Source organism: Coffea eugenioides, chromosome 3 (genome assembly GCF_003713205.1).
Source record: "Coffea eugenioides isolate CCC68of chromosome 3, Ceug_1.0, whole genome shotgun sequence".
NCBI lineage: Eukaryota > Viridiplantae > Streptophyta > Magnoliopsida > Gentianales > Rubiaceae > Coffea > Coffea eugenioides.
Genome location: NC_040037.1, coordinates 3246907 through 3268419, shown reverse-complemented (window position 1 = coordinate 3268419; position 21513 = coordinate 3246907). Strand labels below are relative to the sequence as shown.

Below are 21513 nucleotides of genomic sequence, written 5' to 3'. Positions count from 1 at the left end.
TGTTAGGTTTTTTTAATCATGCTCCTTGTTTTTTTTTATTTTTTTCCTTATTGTGTTCTTGGACTTGGATTGTGCATATCTGACAATATTGTCTTTAATTTGTATTAGTTGTTGCATCTTATCTTTTTTCTTTAACAAGCAGGTATTTACTACTTTAATATGATATCTTAAGCTGCATCTTATCCTTTGTGGGTGGTTCAAATTTAGAATCTAAAGTATCTCATATTGCTGAAAAGCAAAAGAAGAAAGAAAAAAAAAAAAACCAAGCACTTAATTTGTACAAATCCTTCTGCAACATGTACATGTAGTTTGCTTTCAAGGACCTGGTGTTTTTTAGTTGAATTTCTTTTTCAGCATTTATTGTTTACCAATAATTTTTCACCTTTCATTCTCCTTTCTCTATTTTATTGTATCGTGTGAATGACTAGCGGGACGAGGGATCCATCCATCCAAGTAGCTTCTATATTTTCCATGTGATACATGTTATTTAATTTTATAGCATGGTACGTACTACAGCGACGAATCATGCTGCATGTAATCAACTAATCCTTATCTTTTTGGGAAAAAAAAAAAAAAAAACTAATCCTTATCTTCTGACGAAAAAAACTAATCCTTATCTTCGTTCCTAGATGGCCAAGAAAATTTACCCTAATCAAACAAAGGCTACCTTGGCGACATGAATTTGTGACCTTATCCTCCACTGGATCTTTCTTTTTCTTTTTTTTTTTAAAACCCAAAAAAAAAAAAAAAGAGAGTAAAAGTAAAAGTAAAACAGGCAGGTCCTCTAACAATCCAATACAATATATATACCATTACTTTGCTTGACTATACTGCAAAGAATCACATCCAAAAGATGAATGTCGAAAGATATAAGTAAAGCACGATTAATCCAGAAAAGGGAAAAGTTTAAAGTACTTAAAGCGATCTAAACCGAGAGATAAATTTAATTTCATAATAATAAAAAAAAAAGAGAGAAAGAAAAGAAATTAAAAAGAGAACCTCCTCCTCAAACATTCTCCTCCACCACAAACCGTGTTCCTGACTTCCCCAAATTAAAGGAGAAAAGGTTGTTGAGAAGTCCAAAGAGAAAGGGATCGATCTGTTTGCCTATATTCTTCACTTTGAAGTTGGATCCTTTTCTTCCTTGTTGTCTTAAGGATAACATACATTTTGCTCTCTCAAAGATTGGGTTGGCCTAGACGTAAGAGCTATAGTGCTGGACTTGGAGAACCACGCTTAATTTTTTTTGGGAAAAACTTTGGACACTCAAAACTATATAGCTCTCTCAAAGATCTACTAAAAAAATTATCTAATTTCAGTGACCCAAAAAAAAAAAAAAAAGAACCCAGCATGATATCTAGTGTGAAACCATAACAGTTAAAGACAAGGGTTCATACATCCAAATTTGACATTATATACTATCTTATTTTGTCCAAACAAATTAATTAAGAAGACGACTCAAAAGTCAAACTCTTTGTCATGTTGTCTGTCTGGCATTCGCCCATGGTTTTATTAAGGTGATGTTTGGTCTTCTCTCTCTTGCTCTATTTTCAACTAATTTATTGACTATTCTTGCAATCTTTAAGCCTCATTATTTCACCATCTTCTCCTTGACTTCCGGGAAGCAGCAGCCCCGTAATCCGAGCCATTGATCTGTTTAAGGAAAGAAAGACATGTTCGGGAACATGAATGAAGAACGTGTTAAAAACTTTTTGAAGTTTGAACTCGTATAGAAACTCCAAAATTCAAAGACGCGGGGGCATGTCTCGCAGCTGGCACAGTATGAGAGGCATCCATCAAATCTGTAATACGTAGAGATTTGATCAAGTTAGGAGATACGAGAATAAAGTGATAATAGGCTACAAAGGAAATTGTTAATCGCATCCAATTTTTTTTTTGTTAATAACACTTGTACCGTTTGTTTTATTCGTACAGTCTAATAAATAAAAATCATTCAGCAAAAATGATGGCGGGAGTGCCAACTGGTAGTTCCCGTTCCAAATTCTTGTTCATCTTTGCAAGATGATCAGCGCAAGAATAAACCGAATTGCTCCGCTACCATTTAACGGCCAATTGCTTGGGCCAGAAAAATCCAAGCAAAAGATTGTGGACTATATAGCAAGTCTTCAGCAAATCGCTCAAAGACACTGGACCATCGGACGCCACATGAGTTCTGAGCTGGGCAGGTGGATAAGGCCCTTAGAGATTTAGGATCCGATTTAGCGAGCGGCTCTATTGAGCATTCAGATTATTGGGCCTAGAAAGGTCCAAGAGTTTTTTTTGTTTTTTTGTGGAAGCCAGTTGTCATGTGGGTCGACAAATGCGGATTGGTTGGTGGAGTAGCACTTGTCATCTGTCCTTGATCCTCGATTGATTCAAATTCGAGCACGGTATAAAAATTAACAAAAAAAAAAAAAAGCCTTATCCAATTAATTATCAAAATAGTAGTTTTTTTTTTTTCTCACATAAGTTAAGATGGAGAAATTTGTTAGGCCTACTGGATCAGCAAAAGAGCTTTTATTCTAAGGATTGCGGGGAGTGGCCTACTGGATCAGCAGAAAGAGCTTTTTTTTTTTGGAGTAATAAAAGTTAATATTCAAACATGCCTAACTTTTTCTAGTATAAGCTATGGTTCAATTGTCGAGAAAATCTTAATCTAATAGTTAAGATTGTGGTTTCAGAAATTAAAAGTTTTAGTTCAATTTCAATCTTAGGCAATATGAGATACCTAGAATGCTAGCAGCTATTGCACCCATATTTTTGTCAAACAACAAAATTTACATCATCGTGAAATTGGTTGGAGATCTCCATCTATTCAATTCTCCCATCTCAATCCTTTTTTCTTTTCCTTAAATTCTCAATTAAACATTTGGAAGTCAATAGTTTGTGATATTTTACAAAAACTTTTAACTCGCAAAGCTTTTACTATTTTTAACAAACCATTTTTTTTGGGAAAAAAATCTAAATAAAGTATGAGTTAAGCAAAACACTAAACATCAAAATTTTGAATAATGGAGTAAAATCTACAGATATGCTAGTTAGATGGTGGATTGGAAAATAAATATTTATAATTTTGTGTAAGATATACCTTTCTCTCCCAATCATACTCAAACACTCGTCTCGGAGATACTGCAGACTGAAGCTACTATATATATATTTTTTGAACTAGGACGAGAACCTTAATATTTAAAATTTATTTGCTTACATTGTTAATTGATTTTTTTAATAATCTTTTTATCTTCTATGCATTAAATTAAAAAAAAGTGCTTGAGTATTTTTTTTAAAAAATTATCCCAAATTATTGTTTTATTGAATTTGCACTATTTAAGTTATCATCTGATCCTATTATCCTCTGCTTAATTGGGTCATACATAGATACTCTTACTACTATTATTAGTGTCTCTCCCCCATTGACAAGCAGCTTATGTATTGTATTGTATGTTAGCATCAGACCAAACCTTTGCTTATTATGCGTGTGTATCTTAGTGCGTTTGTGTTGTGCGTGAGATAGAAAGAGAAGCTCAAACAGTGGATCTTTACGGAAACACCACGCTGTTCTCCTCAACTCATTTTTTGGTTTTCTTCATCACATTTCCCCATCCTCTCCAGCCTCAGATCTCTCATCAAAATCCAATCTTTTTCTTGCTTTCATTTCTGGGCTTCACTCAACAGCCACAACCATATACACACACACGCTTCATTCCAACAGTCTTTGAATCATCATAATCTTCATTACTGAAGAAGAGGGGGGAGAACAGATGATGGCATGTAAAGGAGTATGAATCAGTAAAATTTAGAAAATGGGTTCCAAGAATAAGCCAGTTCCTGGCAACAGTGTTCCTCCTGCTGCTTCTCAAGAGAGAGATGTCGCAGGCAAGTTTTTAATTTTGTTACTGATTTTTTTTGTAAGTGGGGTTATCTGATTACTGCTTGCTGATTATTTTTTTGGGGGTTTGGATTGGCCTTCTGTTGGATCCCTCTGCTCGCTTAAAAAAAGGGTTTTTGGATTTTAATCATCGGTTGCCTTTTGTATTGTGTGGTCGGCTGGGTGAATTTTAGCAAGTGATGAATGTGATTTTGGGATGGCGTCTTAACAGGTTGGGTGGATTTAGCTTCTTTTTTTAAAAAAAAAATCAGACTTGATCTGTCAGTGAAAGCTGTTTGGTGCATTGGAGAGCTCAGGGGGAGCCACTATAGATTAAAAGGGGAGAGAATCATGATGTTGATTGGAGATATTTGTTTAAAAGGTGAAGAAAAAAAATGTGGTAAACAGGAACGTAAATTCTGTTCTATTTTGAATATGGTTGTTAGGCTTGCTTCCCATTTTGGTTTACTGAGCTGAGGACATGCCAAACAGAGGTTACGGTGCTGATATTTTGGTGGATATTGGTTGACCAGAATTTCAATCATAGGGGTATCATTGATCTGTATTATTCGGATTTTCTGGTCAGTTTCTGAAAACAGACATAATATTTGCACGGCTTTGTCAGTCATGGTTTCTTGGGTTGGTGTCTTTATTGTTTGAGCTTTTGAAAGTAATCACTATGTTTCAATGTGATGCAGAAGTAGTAATAGCTGAAAACTGCCTAGAAGTTAGAAGTAACAGAAAACTTGCTTTTTGTGTTTTTTGTTGACTTTATCTAAGATGTGTGTCATCTTGCTATTAGAGAATTGAAGTTAATTCTTGTAACAAACAAGAAGTGTTGTAATGGAAAAGCTGTTTGTCATTGAAATGGAGTTACGGATGAGGTCCTACTACTACATTTGCCGTGAAATGGCTGGAGAGTAGAGACTGTCCCACTACATTTGTTGCGAATGAGGACAATTTAGTATCAACTGATCAAGGAAATTTCTTCTGGCATGATCTAACAGCTATTGGGATCCTTGCTCTTTCTAAAGAGAGAACTTTTGACCAAACTATTAGAAGAATCTGAATCATCGTGAATTTAGTGAAGATTTACATTTATGAGATGCAATTTCCTACATTTAGTAGAGTTGTTGTGGGATAATGGACATAGATTGATAAGCATTCTTTTTGTTTCTTTTGATTAATACTGAACCAACAAATCCAAGATAATTTAATATGTCTTTACATGCCATTATGCTGTTAAATCTGAAAAACTCTGTTGCCCTGTCTTGGTGCTGGACCTTCTAGATATCAAATCTGCTTGCTTTTGATTACCCTAAAGATGAGTGCCAATCTGGTTCATGAATTGGTGATACGATTCCTGTGCTTCCATGATTAGATGATCACTCAAGTGTAGATATAGCACATAAGAAAACTTGTAGTAAACAGAACTGAGTATTTATGTACTGATGAGGAGAAGTTTCAGACTACTTAAAGTTTGCACTTATATTTGAGCCATCATACTATTCTTGAGCTTGCTAGTTTACGTCGGATTGGCAATGCATGCCGGGATATTTGCAAAATAATTAGACAGCTTGATATTGGTCCACTGTGGGAACCTAATACATCGAGGTAGTGGAACTTGGAGGTTCTAAAAGGAATATGATGCTTCCTTTACCCCTGTAAGTAGAGGTTATTTTCTTTGTATGCAAAACCAGTGTCCTTCCTACACTAAGTAGATCAATCATGGGGAATCCTGTGGAAAGACTAATAGATTACGAGAAAGTTAAGAGCTCAAGGAAGTAAGGAGGCCGATTTCAATTCTCTGTTTTCAAAGATGTTTATTTATGTATAGAAGTTCCCAAACCACTTGACAGAATGGTGAATTGTCTTAACAATATACATATGCAGAACTCCCAGGAATTTCATTACATATTCACTAGTTATATCATCTGAAATCTCTTAAAATGTGTAACTTTTTAGGAACTTCGATTGCGCTAATATATGTTTCAGAAATCCTAGTTGAATCACTATCTGAACCATTAGTTTGTTGGGTCTTTTAACAATGTAAATATGATGTGCCTTTCCAATTTAGAGCTCCTAAAGATGGACATTCTCAATCGTGACTCTTTGTTTCTTCAAATAGTTATTGTACAGAAGTTTCATTTTAGTAATATATTACTCATAAGGAGTTTGTGTCTGTTAGTTTAACCTAAGAAGTGGAAAGATTGTGGAATTTACCCTTTTTGGATCAAGGAACTCAACTTCCTTTCACACAATGAATTTTGGTGGATTACATGGCATGAGCGATGGCTTGGTTTACGGCAATTTCTTGTTGATCTGGATACCGTCATCCTAGCATCAGCAATCACAGCTCTCAGCATTATCAGTTTTTGGTGAATAGTTGTCTCCACAATTCTGTCAAATGAGAACACCTTGTGAACAATTTTGTACAATTTTTCCATAGTTCTGGCATTACACTTTTGAGTCTTAACTTAATGTTCCTCAAAATGGTTTGCAATGGATGTTTGCAACTTGCGGATTATATTTGTCCTCTTTTCATTCAACTGATATATATTCATTAGTCAAATATGCCATAAAATCTATTTTCTGTTACTGGTTTTTATGACGGAGCACCATTTCTCGTATATGTTCTTGCGCTGATTTGATGACTTTGCTGTACATTGTTCTTTTATATCATCTAATTGGAAGATATGTCTTGTGACAGTTTCTTGTGCTGACGAGAATGATATTTTTTGCAGGTATTCGTGCAAGACATCAAGAGGAACTAGAAAACTTGACTTTAATTACACAACCATTCAAGACAATTAAGCTTTTCATTTTAGCTGTCATACAGTATCTCTGGCGATCAGCAGCATATCTTTTAGCTCATGCTGGCTGGTTTATGCTTTTGAGTGCTTTGTTTTTGTTTGCTGGGATATTGCTTGTTACAATTGATGGTCCTCATGAGAAGGTAATTTATGTGGTTAATTATGTAGCTGCTTTTTCCCAAAAGAATGCTGTATTCTGCAATAAAGGGGTGTTTTTCCCCTGTGATTGATGTGTATATGTGATTCCTTTTGCTGATGGTTGGAATTCTTTATTTTCTTTCTGTAGCATGTTGAAGAAGTTCTTAATTATTTAAGGTTTGGATTGTGGTGGGTGGCCCTTGGTGTTGCATCTTCTATTGGTCTTGGTAAGTTTAGCAAGCATTGTAGTCTTTAGAGGTTAATTGCTTTCTTCTCTGATGATTTCCTCATCTCTTATTCTCTCTTTATTTCTTTCTTTTTTATTTTTGGGGAGGGGGTTCGAAGAGAGGAAATTATGGTTATTAATGCATCTGCATGCTTCACTTATCAACATTGGTGATACCATTTGTTTGCTTGCAATGCATGTCAATTACTTTGATCTTGCAAGTTTTCTTTTAGAAATGTTCTACATCTTGTACGAAAGTGGGGATCTTTTTTGGGATGGGAATAAATTTAAGTTGTTTTCATAATAATATTGTCTTCAATAAATGAAATAGCAAATCACTTGCTTAAAATGAAAAGTATTAATACATTGCATTCTTACTTAGGTGACCTTTGTTTCATGTCCAAGTTCTCCCGTGTGAATCAAAGAGCTATTAGGCTTCTTTTCAATTATTTCTGCATAGGAGAGTTGGGCTAATTACCTGGAGAGTTGGGCTAATTACCTAGCTGTTTGGTAAAAATAATCGCTTCTAATTTATTGGACAACCAATAAAAGGTGTGTATATAGATTACTTCAACACTGACATATCCTGACTTGAGTGTTTGCATGCATTAGCATATTACATGAAACATATTACTTATGCTTTATTTCCGGTTTTGTTGGGTGCAGGTTCAGGTTTGCACACTTTTGTTCTCTATCTAGGCCCTCATATTGCATTATTCACAATAAAAGCAGTGCAGTGTGGTAGAGTGGACGTTAAAAGTGCACCATACGATACAATACAGTTAAAACGTGGACCTTCATGGCTTGGCAAGGATTGCTCCGAATTTGGGCCACCAGTGTTTCTATCTTTACGTGGTTCACGGGTTCCCCTTAGCAGTATACTACTTCAGGTGCAGTTAGAGGCTATTTTGTGGGGACTTGGGACTGCACTTGGAGAGCTTCCCCCTTACTTTATCTCAAGGGCAGGTGAGATCTTTCATTATAAGACATTCTATATGTGTGTGTGTGTGTGTGTGTGTCTAAGTTCTGCCTGAGGCCAACTTATTATCGGACAATTGGTATTGCAAGTGGGGAATTTTATTGAAGTGTCTTTCTACAGTGATCGAGGCTTTGTCATGAAGATCAAGTGAATCTTTTTACAGTTAATTTGAGGCTTAGGTGAACACAACAATTACCTAGTGTACTGACCTTCGATTGAACTGTGATTTTGGTTAGGTACTTAGATTTTCTATCTCGTACTGCTCACTAAGGAGCTTAACTATGTGTTTTGGGTAGATGAGGACTCATTTTTGTGATGTATCTTGAATTTTTAGTAGCTACTTGGCTTGTCTTCATGCAATGTACTGGATCAGACTAATCTTTTTGATGGTAAATGCCTAATACTGAAGTTAATCAACTTGTTATGCCTATGATGCGTCTTATTTTTCTGAAGTAGTTTGAAGTATGGCTACGAAGACTAGTCATATCATATGACAAATTTAGTCTTGTAAGAGGTACTTATAGAAATATTACATCCTTTTGCAGCTAGTATTTCGGGTGGTAAAATTGATGCCATGGAAGAATTGGATACCTCAACTGAAGATAGAGGAATGCTAGCAAGGCAGTTGAATATCTTGAAACGCTGGTTCCTCTCACATGCTCAATATCTGAACTTCTTCACAATTTTACTGCTCGCATCTGTAGGTGTTTGCTACTTTATATGGTTACAGGTGTTATTTGTCATTGTTATTTAATTTCAGCCTCTAGAGTTTTGGATGTATGTTATCCCTTCTGTCTTAGCTCCTTAAAGTAACCTCCTCGCACCCCCCCCCCTCCCCCAACCCCAAGAAAATTGAGAGGGGAGGGGACAAGATGTTTTCAATTATGAGAATTAACTTCTGTTGATTGTTTGGTATATCTTGTAGGTGCCAAATCCTCTATTTGATCTTGCTGGCATAATGTGTGGGCAATTCGGCATACCTTTCTGGGAGTTTTTTCTTGCAACATTGGTTGGAAAGGCTATTATCAAAACTCATATACAGGTTTGTGCATGTCTTGTTCTATTATGAAGGTCGCTATTTGACTAGTGTGTTCCCTTATGGGATCTCAACTGTTATTTACTCAGACCTTTGATCCGTTTGTCCATTATTAAGCCAAAGTGCCGGTTAGGTACTTGGAATTTTCAGCTGTTGAGTTCTCATCGGTGTGCTCTGTGTTCCACAGACGGTGTTTATTATTTTGGTCTGTAATAACCAACTCCTAGATTGGATGGAAAATGAACTGATTTGGGTGCTGAGCTTTGTACCTGGTTTTAAATCAATTCTACCTGATGTGATATCCAAGCTTCATGCCATGAAAGACAAGTATCTGGCCACCAAACCACCTGTTTCTTCAAATATCAAGGTACTAGCATTCATCATGATGCATGTGGTTTGCCAATTGTGTAATAATCTGATGGTCTGGTTTTGTTATTATTTCTGTTTGGCTGCCTCCTTATGACTGGGATTTCTTCAAATCTTATCAGGTCAACAAATGGGACTTTTCATTTGCTTCAATTTGGAATACTGTGGTGTGGTTCATGCTAATGAACTTCTTCATTAAGATTGTGAATGCAACTGCTCAGAGGTACCTTAAGAAGGAGCAGGAGAAGCACATAGCTGCTTTGAAGAACAAGTAATCGGTTTCCGAGCATTCAAGATGAATTGGATGGACTAACTAGATAAATTTAACACAGAAAAATTTGTCCGTTTGTTTTTCCTTAGGAGCCCCTCTCTCATGGTTGAAAGTAAGAAGTCATAGTGACAGTTTTTAACTAGTCAAATGAAGCTGCTTCAGTAGTCTAGAACAAAATTGCAGGAGTATTTTTTGCCGTGCAATAGGGAGGGAGATGAGGGAGAATTGTTGTGGGGGGAGAATTTTTAGCCATTGTTAGCAATACAGGAATCAGGTGACTCGAGACAAACACCATTCTTTAGCAATGAACAATTACTCCTTTTTCTCTTCTTCAGCCATGTGTGCTATGATTAACAAAATGCCACCACCACCACCAAAAACAAAAACAAAAACAAAAATTAAAAAAATGGAATTAAAAAAAAACCCTCCATCCAGCCTAACTGCCTAAGTAGTGCTATTAATTTACTTAGTGATTCAGACATATTAAGCACTACTCTAATCCCAAATTCCAAGGGGTTGTTCTTTTGGGACTTTCGTTTATTACTTATTATTACCCAAAGTGCCAAACACCATGCATTGAAATGGGTGTGCACGTGGCAGCATCATCAGCATTAATCCTAGCATCATAATTTTGGATTGATTTATCGTGTGGTGCATTAATGTGCGTCAGAAGATTCCTCGTTGCAGAATTGTTTATTATCGTACACTAACAACCTTTGCCAAGAGAACAGACAGATTTGATCGCTTCCTTGAAAAAGAATCTAAAGATGATGATGTTGGCATCTTAAATTGTTCTTAAAACTTCAATGCAATGCGTGAATTCTTTATTCTGCTTCTTTTTCCTTGCCTTCTCCTCAACATTCACTTCAAGATTTGATTTGCATAAAAAAACAAAGACTTGGGAGTGACTTTCAACTAATGAGCTGAGATATTATTAAACAATTAAGATCAGCATTGCCATCTAAAACAAGTATTTTGACTCCCACCTCTACACTCTAGAGAAGTGGATATGTTTTATATATATATAATTAACAAAGCTAAGCAACCAGATTAGACGATTAGGCAATCATAAAATAATTAGACAAGATCTCAACGTATGCAACTAACTGGTAAATCATGTTAGATGGGAGTCCATTTGCTTAGTGACCGATTTGTGGGGCATTAGATTATGTATTTGTCAAGATTCACTTGTCATATATTTATTATTCATATAAAAGGGCCCCATTCATTGGATCTCAAAACACTCCATATAAATTTTTGTGAAGTTAGTAGATAGCTTGGCTGGGCATTGGCGTATAATTTTTCCAGTACTTCAAAGTTCCTTTCTTGTCTGGAGATTATGAAGTTTCAGTGTGTTTACGGGAGAATAATTGAAAACCATAACAGTAAAATTTGGAGTTGTGATTCAAATTCCCAGTTTGTCCTGGGACCTGGAAATCCTAGCCTAATCTAATCTGTGAACACGTTTCTGAATCGTCTTTTTATTTCATATATGTCAAATCGTTACAATTCATCTTTTTTTTTAAAAAAAAAAAAAAAAAACTCCAAAAAATAACGATCCAAACGGGCTCTTAGCATTTTTTTTAGATTTATATGACTACCCAATTCAAATGAAAGAAAAACAAAAAGAACTGAAAAGAAGAGCCTAAAACGGTAATATTACCATAATTAGCAGAAATCAAAATCCCATGGTTGCCAAGCAGCGCTTTATTTGCCTTTTTAATGACAGTGCTATTAGTTAATAGACAGGTGGGTGTGAATAAAGTAACACAACTGATCTGCATAAACACTGGACCAACAGGGCACGGTTTGACTGAAGATTCTTGAAGTAATTAAAATCAGCTCAAATAACAATTCAACCTAATCTAAATAGCCGGTGGTGCATTGATTTGATCTAATCCACTCTCACTATTAGTTAATAACAATAATACTACCAAGTACCAACTATAACTAAGCTTTAGTCCATTGACTACGTGGAAGCATAATCATCAACACGCCCAGATGCCACCATCCTTAATAGACGAATTCCTCGGAGTTTGTGACGGGGAATAAAAAAATCGACGTGAGTAGATTAAGATTAATCCAGATTTCTAATAACAATTCTTGGACAACATTTTGTCTCTAGACGGGCCCCATATGCGGTAGGTTTTTCTGCATCTTGATTATAAACTCGGCTTTGATTAACTTTTCATACGCCGGTAATGTAGTGATTTTTTTTTTAACACCGACAGTTATGGAGGTGTGTCACGTGTATGTCATTTGAATTTTAAATTCAAATTTATGTTATGTAGTACGACCTAAACCTGTTAGTAATAAAAGAAATTATATGCCGATATCGGCAGTGTATAAAAAACCTACTTTAACATTAATCTTCGCAACACTAACAAAGTAGAATTCTAAAAAATTGAAATAAAAAGCAATGTAAAAACCTAATACACAAGGGTACGAAATCATGCCACATTGGCTATTCACCACGTAAAATTATCAATCAATACTGGTACAATTTTACTTTGCACGATTAAAATGTCAACTTACCGGGAAGCTTAATTATGCTCAGTGTAAGACTTAATTGATGTGTGGGGACAGACTGTTTAAAAGGAAGAAGATCAACTAATGATATCTAACCAGGCGAAGTCATCAGGTAGCCTTTCTTTTCTTTTTTTCTGGCAAAAAATTCTTCTGGTAAGTTTTAAGTTATACTACTGGTCTTATCTTTTACTTCCAGTTTTGCCATAATTGTTTAGGTTGTACATAGTACTTACTTCCAGGCACAGCACAGGAACAACCGAGAGACTTGCATAGACATCCCATTCGCTCTTTACCAAACCTAAGTACCTAACTACCTTTTTTCTTTTATTGGGTTGTACAAGAAAAAGTCCAATTGTTTCTACCTACTTTTCTGACTTGTGGATACAGGAAAAATAAAAACAGTTTTCCTTCTTTCGCACCACTGAAAAAAGAAAAGAAAAGAAAAAAGAAAGAAAGGAATACAAAGTCAAATTCAAGCCTTTTCTTTTGAATGAAGGAATAACAATATATATTTTGATGATGATGAAGGTCATTTAAAAAAATTCTGAAGGTCATCATCTCATTACATGGAAAGCAACATTTTTATTACTTCACTTTGAGTCCAGATAGATTTCTGAAGTCCTTTTGGATTGGTGGGAGTAAAGCAAAAGGGTTTAAAATTCTCAGCTTTGGTTCTTTGGTCACTCAGTCAAATGATATGGGTCATATTGGTATCCATCAATAATTTGAATAAACCCTCAAGAATTTTGGAGGTAGCTTTTTACTTCACGTGAAGTTGAATTGAAATGCACAATGAATATTCTGCAATTCAACATCTTGCTCAGCATGTTGGAGTCTAGAAATTGCCTTCCTATTATTCTTGAAGTCCTTCATTAAAATAACAAATAATTGAGGGGGAAACAAAGAAAAAGAAGACATGGAAGTTTTTTTTTTTTATTTTTTTATTTATTTTTTTTAGGGTGTCCCGCAGGGAGTAGACCCCGCAGACTATTCCCCCACTCTCCACAACTTGCTGGTAGCAAGGTTCGAACCAGGGATCTAAGGCTCCATCTTCAGCAACCTCAACCACCAGACCAAGCCCTGGAGGGCAGACATGGAAGTTAATGACTTGTACTGTACAAGTTTAGGGAGACATAATAATTTCCTTAAGTACTGGCACAGTTTACATAGTCGTTGAGTACATAACGAGAAATTAGCAATGTTACTTGACTGAGTGAATGCTAAAACACGAGCATTCACTAAATCACTCCAAATGGGGTATAGAATCTTTTTACATTCTAGATACTTGCAAGTTATGAATCTGGAAAGTTTTGAACTTTATTAATTTTTTTTCTTTACGTTCCTCTATTCCACACCCCCCCCCCCAAAAAAAACATTTTCAACCATTTTCCCCCCTTTTTTTTTGCTTCAACCATAATTGTTTTAAGATAATAAATCTCAATAAAGAAAATCAGAACATGGCCAAATAGACAATTTCTATAGTTGGCTCAGTTGGTTAGGATGGATCACTTTCTCACACAAGTTAATTTATGTGCCGTTACGAGAATTGTATTGGTGGACGATTTATAAGAATTCCTGTAAACGTTCCATGGTTCGGACATACCCTAACTTATAATCATGATTCAAAATAAACCCGCTCAAACTTTTATTATTAAAAGAAATAATATCTACATGACAGCACATTTTTCCCACGCTTAGGAATTCTATTTGACCGAAAAATGACAACATTATAAGAATGCTTTGAATCTTTTGATCTAGATAGGCTGACTATATGGGTTTGTGTTTCCCAAAAAGACAAAAGAAGGAAAAAAAAAAGAAAAGAAAAAGGGATGTGCCATAATTATTTCCTTTACATGCTTTACTCAAACTTAACAATAATTAAAAAAAAAAATGTAGGCAAGTTGTGACCCGTGCGAGTACGGTTGTGAAAAGGGCCCAAACCCATTTATGGTCTGTGGGCATTAATCACATAAAAATTTAAAATAGTTTACTGTCTCAAAGGAGGGTCCACTATAAACTGTGTGGGGCGGCGCGGCAATGAATACCTCCTCATTCATCATCTCCCACTTAAATAAAAGTGAAAATTTCCCTCGTAAAAAAAAAATTCAATCCAATCCTAAGTGATTATACCTTGTTTTATATCACCTTATTCTCAATTGTTTTAAATTTTACAAAATCTAATTATAAAAATTAATTATAGAAATCAATCACAATCATCAACGATTACTCTTTGAGTGATCATAGATTTAGCTTTTTTAATAATTATAGAAATCTATAATCAAAATATATAAATAATTAAAAACATCATCACAAAAATTAATTATTTAAAATTAAAATTTATAATCAATTAAAATAACCAATCAAAAACAAAACTATTAGTATAAGGCTGTCACGCGGATTTATGACACAGACACCATCGGTCCATCACCAACATTAACGTTAAACAATAGTAACACGTTGAATCACTGCATGGACCCCACACCCAAAATGGTTGTGTGTTTCTTTCCTGATTTATTTTCTTCTGGTCGCTCTCTTTAAATATAGAGTAGTACTATTTGTTTGTTTTTTTCTTATTAATGCTGTCCGGTAAGTGATTGCTTTTTTTTTTTTCCCAATTTGCTTGGCATGGGTCCCATCTAAACAAGGGACCCATCCACCACGTTTTTTTTTTTTTTTAAAGAAAAGACGAGAGAGAGAAGAGCAGGGAGAGAGGAGGAGGAGGAGGGGGGTATGCGACAAAGAAGACTAATTTGTCTTAAATCATCTGCCGGTGTGCCCCATAATATAATGCCATGTTTGTTGGGATGTATGGTGCTCCCTAAACTACTTCCATTTTCGTTTTGTCATCATTGAGCCCTTTTGACGGGCCACCATTAATCAGCTGCAGCTACACTTCCTTGTATGTGGACTAAAGAATCCTCTCCTTATTTCTTTTTTTTTTTTTTGTCGACGCAGGGGTATACGGGTCAATTCTTACGGGGCTCGACTAATCCCCTGCGATCCGAGTCCGGCGCCCCAACCCGACCAAGGCACGATAAGTGCACAGACGTACCCATAGCGCAGTTTCAAACCCGGGATCTAAAAGTTCCAAGGGAACGCTGCTCAGTGGCGGAGTTAGGAATTGCAATTAGGGGGGGCGAGTCTCTTTTATTTGGACCAAACCTAAATAACTTTCAAACATTATTGTTTCGGTCCTTGAGAGGGGCAAAGTGAAAATTTTTATCAATATTTTGGGGGGGGCAAAACAATATAATAAAAAAATTTTTACTTAGAAATTTTTTTCTAACAATTGGAGGGGGGGCAAAGTGAAATTTTTTATCAAAACAATATAATAAAAAATTTTTACTTAGAAAATTTTTTTTTAAACAATTGGAGGGGCGCTCCCCTTCCCTCCGCCCCTGACGCTACTACCATGTGACTAAACCCGTGGGGACCTCTCTCCTTATTTCTTGATGTGAGAAAATGTTGAAAGCACGTTCAATTTCAAAGAAATGAGATAATGTGGTATTCTTGTGATGGAATACTACATTAATATGTGGTGTAATATACGTGGCACAAAAAAAATTAAAAAATTTGTTTAAATTACAATAAGAAAGATTTTTCTGGATAAATAATCGAAACCAACCATATGATTTTCTTCAATATATCAAAGGTGGGAAAAAAGAAGAGTAAAAAATTCACGACGATAAAAAATTTTCTTCGATTGTTCTTCAATATAAAAAATCATTATCACTCTTCAAGGAGACTTCAGTTTAATGGTTAAAGTTGCAACTCTAGAAATTAAAGATTGTGGACTCAAATCTCCCTCGTCCCCCTCCTCCCTTAACCGAAGATCATTAGACATTCGTTAACCAAATTCACAAGTTAATACAAATAAAATCAAATGTTCTAATTGCTAGCATAGTTGATTAGATTTTACTCTTCTTTTTCATTTTCTTCGTACCAAACTCTCTAACAACTAAAAATGGTGGGTTAAATGAATGTGGAAAAAGAACTAAAAAGTGCAAATAGTTCCAAGTGCTTTTTGTAGCAGAAAGTAAAAAAATCCAATCGAGGCCCACGATAATTATGCATTCCACCTTTTTTTCTATCCCTAGGCTCAGGCAACTACGCCTGACGTGCCAATAATAAAATCTCTTCTTTTTCTCCCTTTGGGTGCTGACGGCGGTGGGGCTAAAGCCGAAGGATTCATTTCACTGCTAAATTAAGCAGAATGAGTGACAGAATCATTCAGTGTCATAATCACTCATAAATTCCCATGTTTCTTCAACTGAGCCAGGCATGATTAGGCAGACCAAGTTATCAAGTTCACAAGAATACGTCTATGTGTATATATAGTAGGAGCCTTGGCATACCATTCATTCATTTATTTACTGCTGTCACCATTAACACTACAAGCCTGCAAGATGCGGGCTCTTTTCTTCCCAAGTGTATATTGCTCCGGTTGTTTACAATCAGAGGTAGTGAACATCTCAGGTTAGGAAGAAAGTTGTGACCAAGTTTCCTAAAAGGGCTTTTTTTTTGCAGATGTAACCAATCCCAGGTAGCAGAAGTGGAAGCTATAACAACAAGGGGATAGCATTTAAGGCAAACATTTATTTTCTGCTGGGATTTTGAATGCATGGTAGAGAAGGCAAATGAAGATCTATAAGAACAGAAGGTTCATATATATATATATGTATATATGTCAGAACATAGGGCAGAATATGTGAAGAAGGCTCATAAACGGAAGTTCATTCAGTTCCAATTTCCTGGTCTATCAGTTAAGGTGGTGTTGGTGAGGTGAGACACATCTCATGTGTTCTTTCTTCTTTTGTTCTATACCATTGATATAGGGATAGGGGAATTCAAGCATATAGTTAGGGCAGAGAGAATTCATATATATAGGAACAACTGAAAATTGAGAGAGTAAAAAGTTTTGGTGATCAAATGGAGAATAAAGAACCAGTGCATGAAGGGAATGACAGCAGCTTGGTGGAGTTCTGGAAAAATGGACTCTCATTTCTAAGATGCTTCAGCATAGTTATATATGCTTGATAGAATTTTGATCTCACTCTTCTTTTTATACATCTTCTTTCTTTTGCTTGAATTTGAAGTTGATATAAAAAAGTTACTGTAAAGTAAAGAATAAAGTTGATGTATGCATGCTTTAATTTGGACTGATATTTCTCTTATTCGCAGCAACTCGTACAAAAGTTTCAAGTCGACCATTTCTTCTGCAATTTTTCAATTTTCGTATGCCTTTTCAAACATGTTTTGCACAAACTATTTGAGTCAGACTGTGTCATATACAACATGTATATTATAGTCCTTTTGATCTTACCAAGTTTAAGATTTCTGCTATTGGCTCGAGATCTCTAAGCAATTTGTTATGCAAGTGGCAAATTGCTGAGGAAGTGCTGATGAAGGATTATTAGGAACAATTAGTTATTGTAATCTACTCGACAAGAGGTATGCAAAGAGATAATTGGTCAAGTTGTAATTGTAATTAGGATGAACTTAAATCTGATTGATTTATTATGGAGTTGATTTTATGACACAAGACAGTCGCCTTCACATATGATATGGCACGTCACGGCAACACCGAATGATCTAAATCTAATGTTGACCTGACTAAATGTAACAGGTCTCCTATCAACAGACCAAATAGTAACACTGTTAATGGGGCCAGCCTGAGCCTTTCCGCTCGAAAACTTGCTCAGATTAATATTTAATTGAGTCGAGTCGAATTTGACATGAATAAAAAGTCCGAAATAAATATGAGCATGCTTGAGTTTTGCTAGGCTCAAGTTTGATTAAAACCCGACTCGAGATATAAGTATAATTATATACATAAAAAAAATTCATAATTCATAATATACATATTATAACATAAAATATTACTAATAATTATATATATTTTTTATTTTTAAATAATTTATATATAAATTTATAATAACTCATAATTATTAAACATATGTTATATATAATTACATATTTAATTATGAGATCATTTTGTGCTCGAAACTCATATAAAAGTATGAGTCGACTTTGAGCCGTCCAATCTGGGTCCAACCCCGAAAGCCCTAAGGCAAAAAGCTCTATTTAGTCCGTGAGCCGAATTTAGACTTGTCAAAACTGAGCTCTTTTACATTATCATTTTTTGAAAAACTTTTTTAGTAGCAAGAGATGGAATTTAAGAAATTGAGAGAGAGAGAGAGAAGAGAGAATTGAACCCACGTCCTATAAGAGCATCCACAATGCTATTACACTTTGTGGAGTGTAATCCACATGCCACGTCAGCATTCCACTTTCTCCTCTTTTATTACACTTTCACTCACAATGGATTACACTCCACAAGGTGTAATAGCATGGGTCCACAATTAATCAAATATTTATTTTAATAATGCATAACTCATATCCCATAAATAAATAAAGTAATTTTTAAAACTAATTTTGTTATTTTTAAAAAATAAAGTACTAACTTTCGTTAAATTTTGTACATTTTGAATTTTTTTATTTTCTAAAAATGATATTATTAATTTTTAAGTTTGAATAATATATCTTTTTCTATGTTTCAAAAATAATATATTGTTATTTTTTAAAAAATAATTATGTAGGAAATTAAACAAATATTTGATACTTCAAATGCGAAGATATCATAATAATCCATACTTAATTAATAATTCGGAATGTAATTAGTTGAACTCCATAACATAATATTACATAAGTTAAATCAAATAAAATACAAATAATAACAAAATGAATACAAATAATAACAAAATCAATGGATTACACGCATCACCTGTGTGATGCGTGTAATATCCATGACACGACTCCAATGGGGAGCCGTGTCATGGAGGGGTGTAATGGGGAGCCATTACACCCCCATTGGAGCTGCCCTAATTCCTTATGTCGCAACCATAATCACTAAGATCAAGACTTTCTCAGCAATTTTAATTAATGTGGTGAACTTGAATCAATTTTATTATCCGTAACAGCATCTAAAATGCTGCTGCTAGTATTTGAGCACTCCTCAAAGCGCATGTCAAATAAGCTACGCACTCAGTTTTTTTCATTTTTTCTAACATTTTTTCCCATCCCGACATTGGCATGAAGCATTTGCGAAGTAAAATCATCACAAGCTGACGTGTTAACACACTGAAACACAATTAGCTGTTTTGCTTCATGTGCTGGTGATTAAGCTCAAGCCACGTCAAAAGCATAATTATTTTATCTAAATCTCAACGAAAGAGACACACAGGTAGAAAAGATAGAGAGAGAGGAAATTTTTTAGGATTTTCGTCCAACCCCACAGATTTGACATCACCCCTCAACCTCACATGCATTCTTATTCCGTCCATTTACAGGCTCTCATCATAATGCGACATCTCTCTCTCTCTCTCTCACTGTCTAAAACAGGATTCCATTTTTAATAGTAGTATTAATTTTGTGGGGACGGCAATGTGTGACAAGTGCTGAACCTAATCTTGTTGACTCATTGCCTCTTTAATTATATGTTAATGCAGCTTATGGAATTGCACTTTGCATTAATTTGATTCCATTTTTGTGGGTCCTCTCTATAAAAAGAAATGCAGAGCAGCTTTTCCCACTACGTTCTAGCTTTCAATTGTCCAAAGCCTAAAAGTAATTCATCCTAGCTCTAATACTAGAACAAACTTTAGGTAAAGAAAGGTTTTGATTTACTGCTAAAATAAGGGCATGAACCCAACGTATTGAAATTTTGCACTTTTCATAGCAATATAAGCACGTGATTGCAAGGACTTGTATTGGGAGAGAAATTGAAGGCATGTTTAATTGCTCCATTCGATTATTTATGGTCATGTTGTGATTTCTCCCATCCAAGAAAAATAAGCAGCTTTAGCAATCTAGCATTTCTAAACTAGTTACTCCACCGACCACAATCCCCAAATGTTTTGTCTTCAAAGTCTAAAAACAGACGACATAATCACCAAAAATTTGACAAGATAAGGGCAATGACTTATCTGCGTGTAAAGATTGGTATGTCCATCCATACTAATGCATTAATCCTTGCCTTGTGAATACCTCCTGTGCGATTTACTATTTAACAATCACTTTACATTTACGGCTGGTTAATAATAGGATACCAAGACCATAATCAATGCTTTTCAAAGTCAGGAGGCATGCAGATTTTTCCAACTTGTGAAGACTAGAAGTACGTTTGATAATAAGTCTGAAATCATCAAATTATTAAGTACCAAATCCGGTACATTTAAGTGCACATTTTGTCTAGAAAATTTAGAACTATTTACTAATTAATTCAGATGTTTGATTTTTTGCTATCAAACACATATAAACATGTTAAGCTCCGAGTCGATTAAATTTAAGCACTGATCAAATAGGGCCTAAGTGGAATACGGTAAAAGCTTAAGGGGCTTGGATGAAAAATTGGTCCAAAACGAAGGCAAGAAAAGCAAATAAGTGCAGATACACGTGGCTACACTCGAGAAGCAAAAGAATCCAGCCTTTAGGGCACGATATCTGGACAAATGTGCCCCCCACCCACGAGTGATCTTCTGGAAGCCAAAGCTAAGCTAAGGCCCCACCAGAACAACAACAGTACACCCCCTCTTTCTCTTTCTCTTTCTCTGTGTGTGCTTTTTTTTTTTTTTGTATTTATTTATAAATTTATTTATTTAAGTGTAGTGGGGGCGGGGGCCAAATTGATGTTTTCACTTTTCATTCATTGGGACCACACCAAAATATATATATATATATATCGGAGAAGGAGGAGGCAGAGTATAAAGAAAGCATTAGATATTAGGAGAATATCCCAATAAGATTAACATCAGCTTCACCCCCAGATACAGCCGTAAGTATCTTTCTCATTATTTACCAAATACTCAATATATATATATATATATAGAGGAAAAAGATAAAAAAAAAAAAAAGGAAAAGCCAAGATATCTGTGAAGTAGACATGGGACACGTGGAAGAAACTGACAACAATGGAGATTTTTCTTTTGTCAACCCTGTGTGAAGGGGTAGTAGTAGAGTATTATTTAGACTCGTCTACTCGTATTCAAGAAAAGGAAAATACAGTGCTACTAGTCTTCTTGTTCAAAATCCATTCATTCATTATTTTATTGTATTATTATAGGAGGCGAGCGTACGCAATACAAAGGCCCCACAAAATAGCTAATGACAAAGCGCCATTCCCAAAAGAACTCTCTCAGATAAGACTTTTGTTTGGCTCTTTAACATCCACATCTATCTTTTTCCTTTTTTCATTTTTTGTTCTCTCTCTCTCTCTGAATGTGAATAAAACT

At 35.2% G+C, this 21513-nt stretch overlaps 1 protein-coding gene across 1 annotated transcript; it reads left to right on the top strand.

Moving 5' to 3' along the window:
• The first annotated feature begins 3685 nt into the window (after positions 1-3685).
• On the top strand, positions 3686-10028 carry LOC113765697 (vacuole membrane protein KMS1). The gene is made up of 8 exons (XM_027309936.1): positions 3686-3873; positions 6610-6821; positions 6965-7043; positions 7709-8008; positions 8567-8721; positions 8947-9063; positions 9245-9424; positions 9546-10028. The coding sequence occupies exons 1-8, from the start codon at positions 3801-3803 to the stop codon at positions 9696-9698; spliced, it is 1269 nt and encodes a 422-aa protein (XP_027165737.1). The 5' UTR covers positions 3686-3800; the 3' UTR covers positions 9699-10028.
• Positions 10029-21513: the final 11485 nt, after the last annotated feature.

What these genes read in the sequence shown, in the direction of transcription:
- LOC113765697 (XM_027309936.1), top strand. Translation starts at nt 3,801, where the DNA reads ATGGGTTCCAAGAATAAGCCAGTTCCTGGCAACAGTGTTCCTCCTGCT. An exon ending in TCAAGAGAGAGATGTCGCAG is followed by an intron (nt 3,874 to 6,609) that starts GCAAGTTTTTAA and finishes TATTTTTTGCAG; the next exon opens with GTATTCGTGCAAGACATCAA. An exon ending in TTACTTTATCTCAAGGGCAG is followed by an intron (nt 8,009 to 8,566) that starts GTGAGATCTTTC and finishes ATCCTTTTGCAG; the next exon opens with CTAGTATTTCGGGTGGTAAA.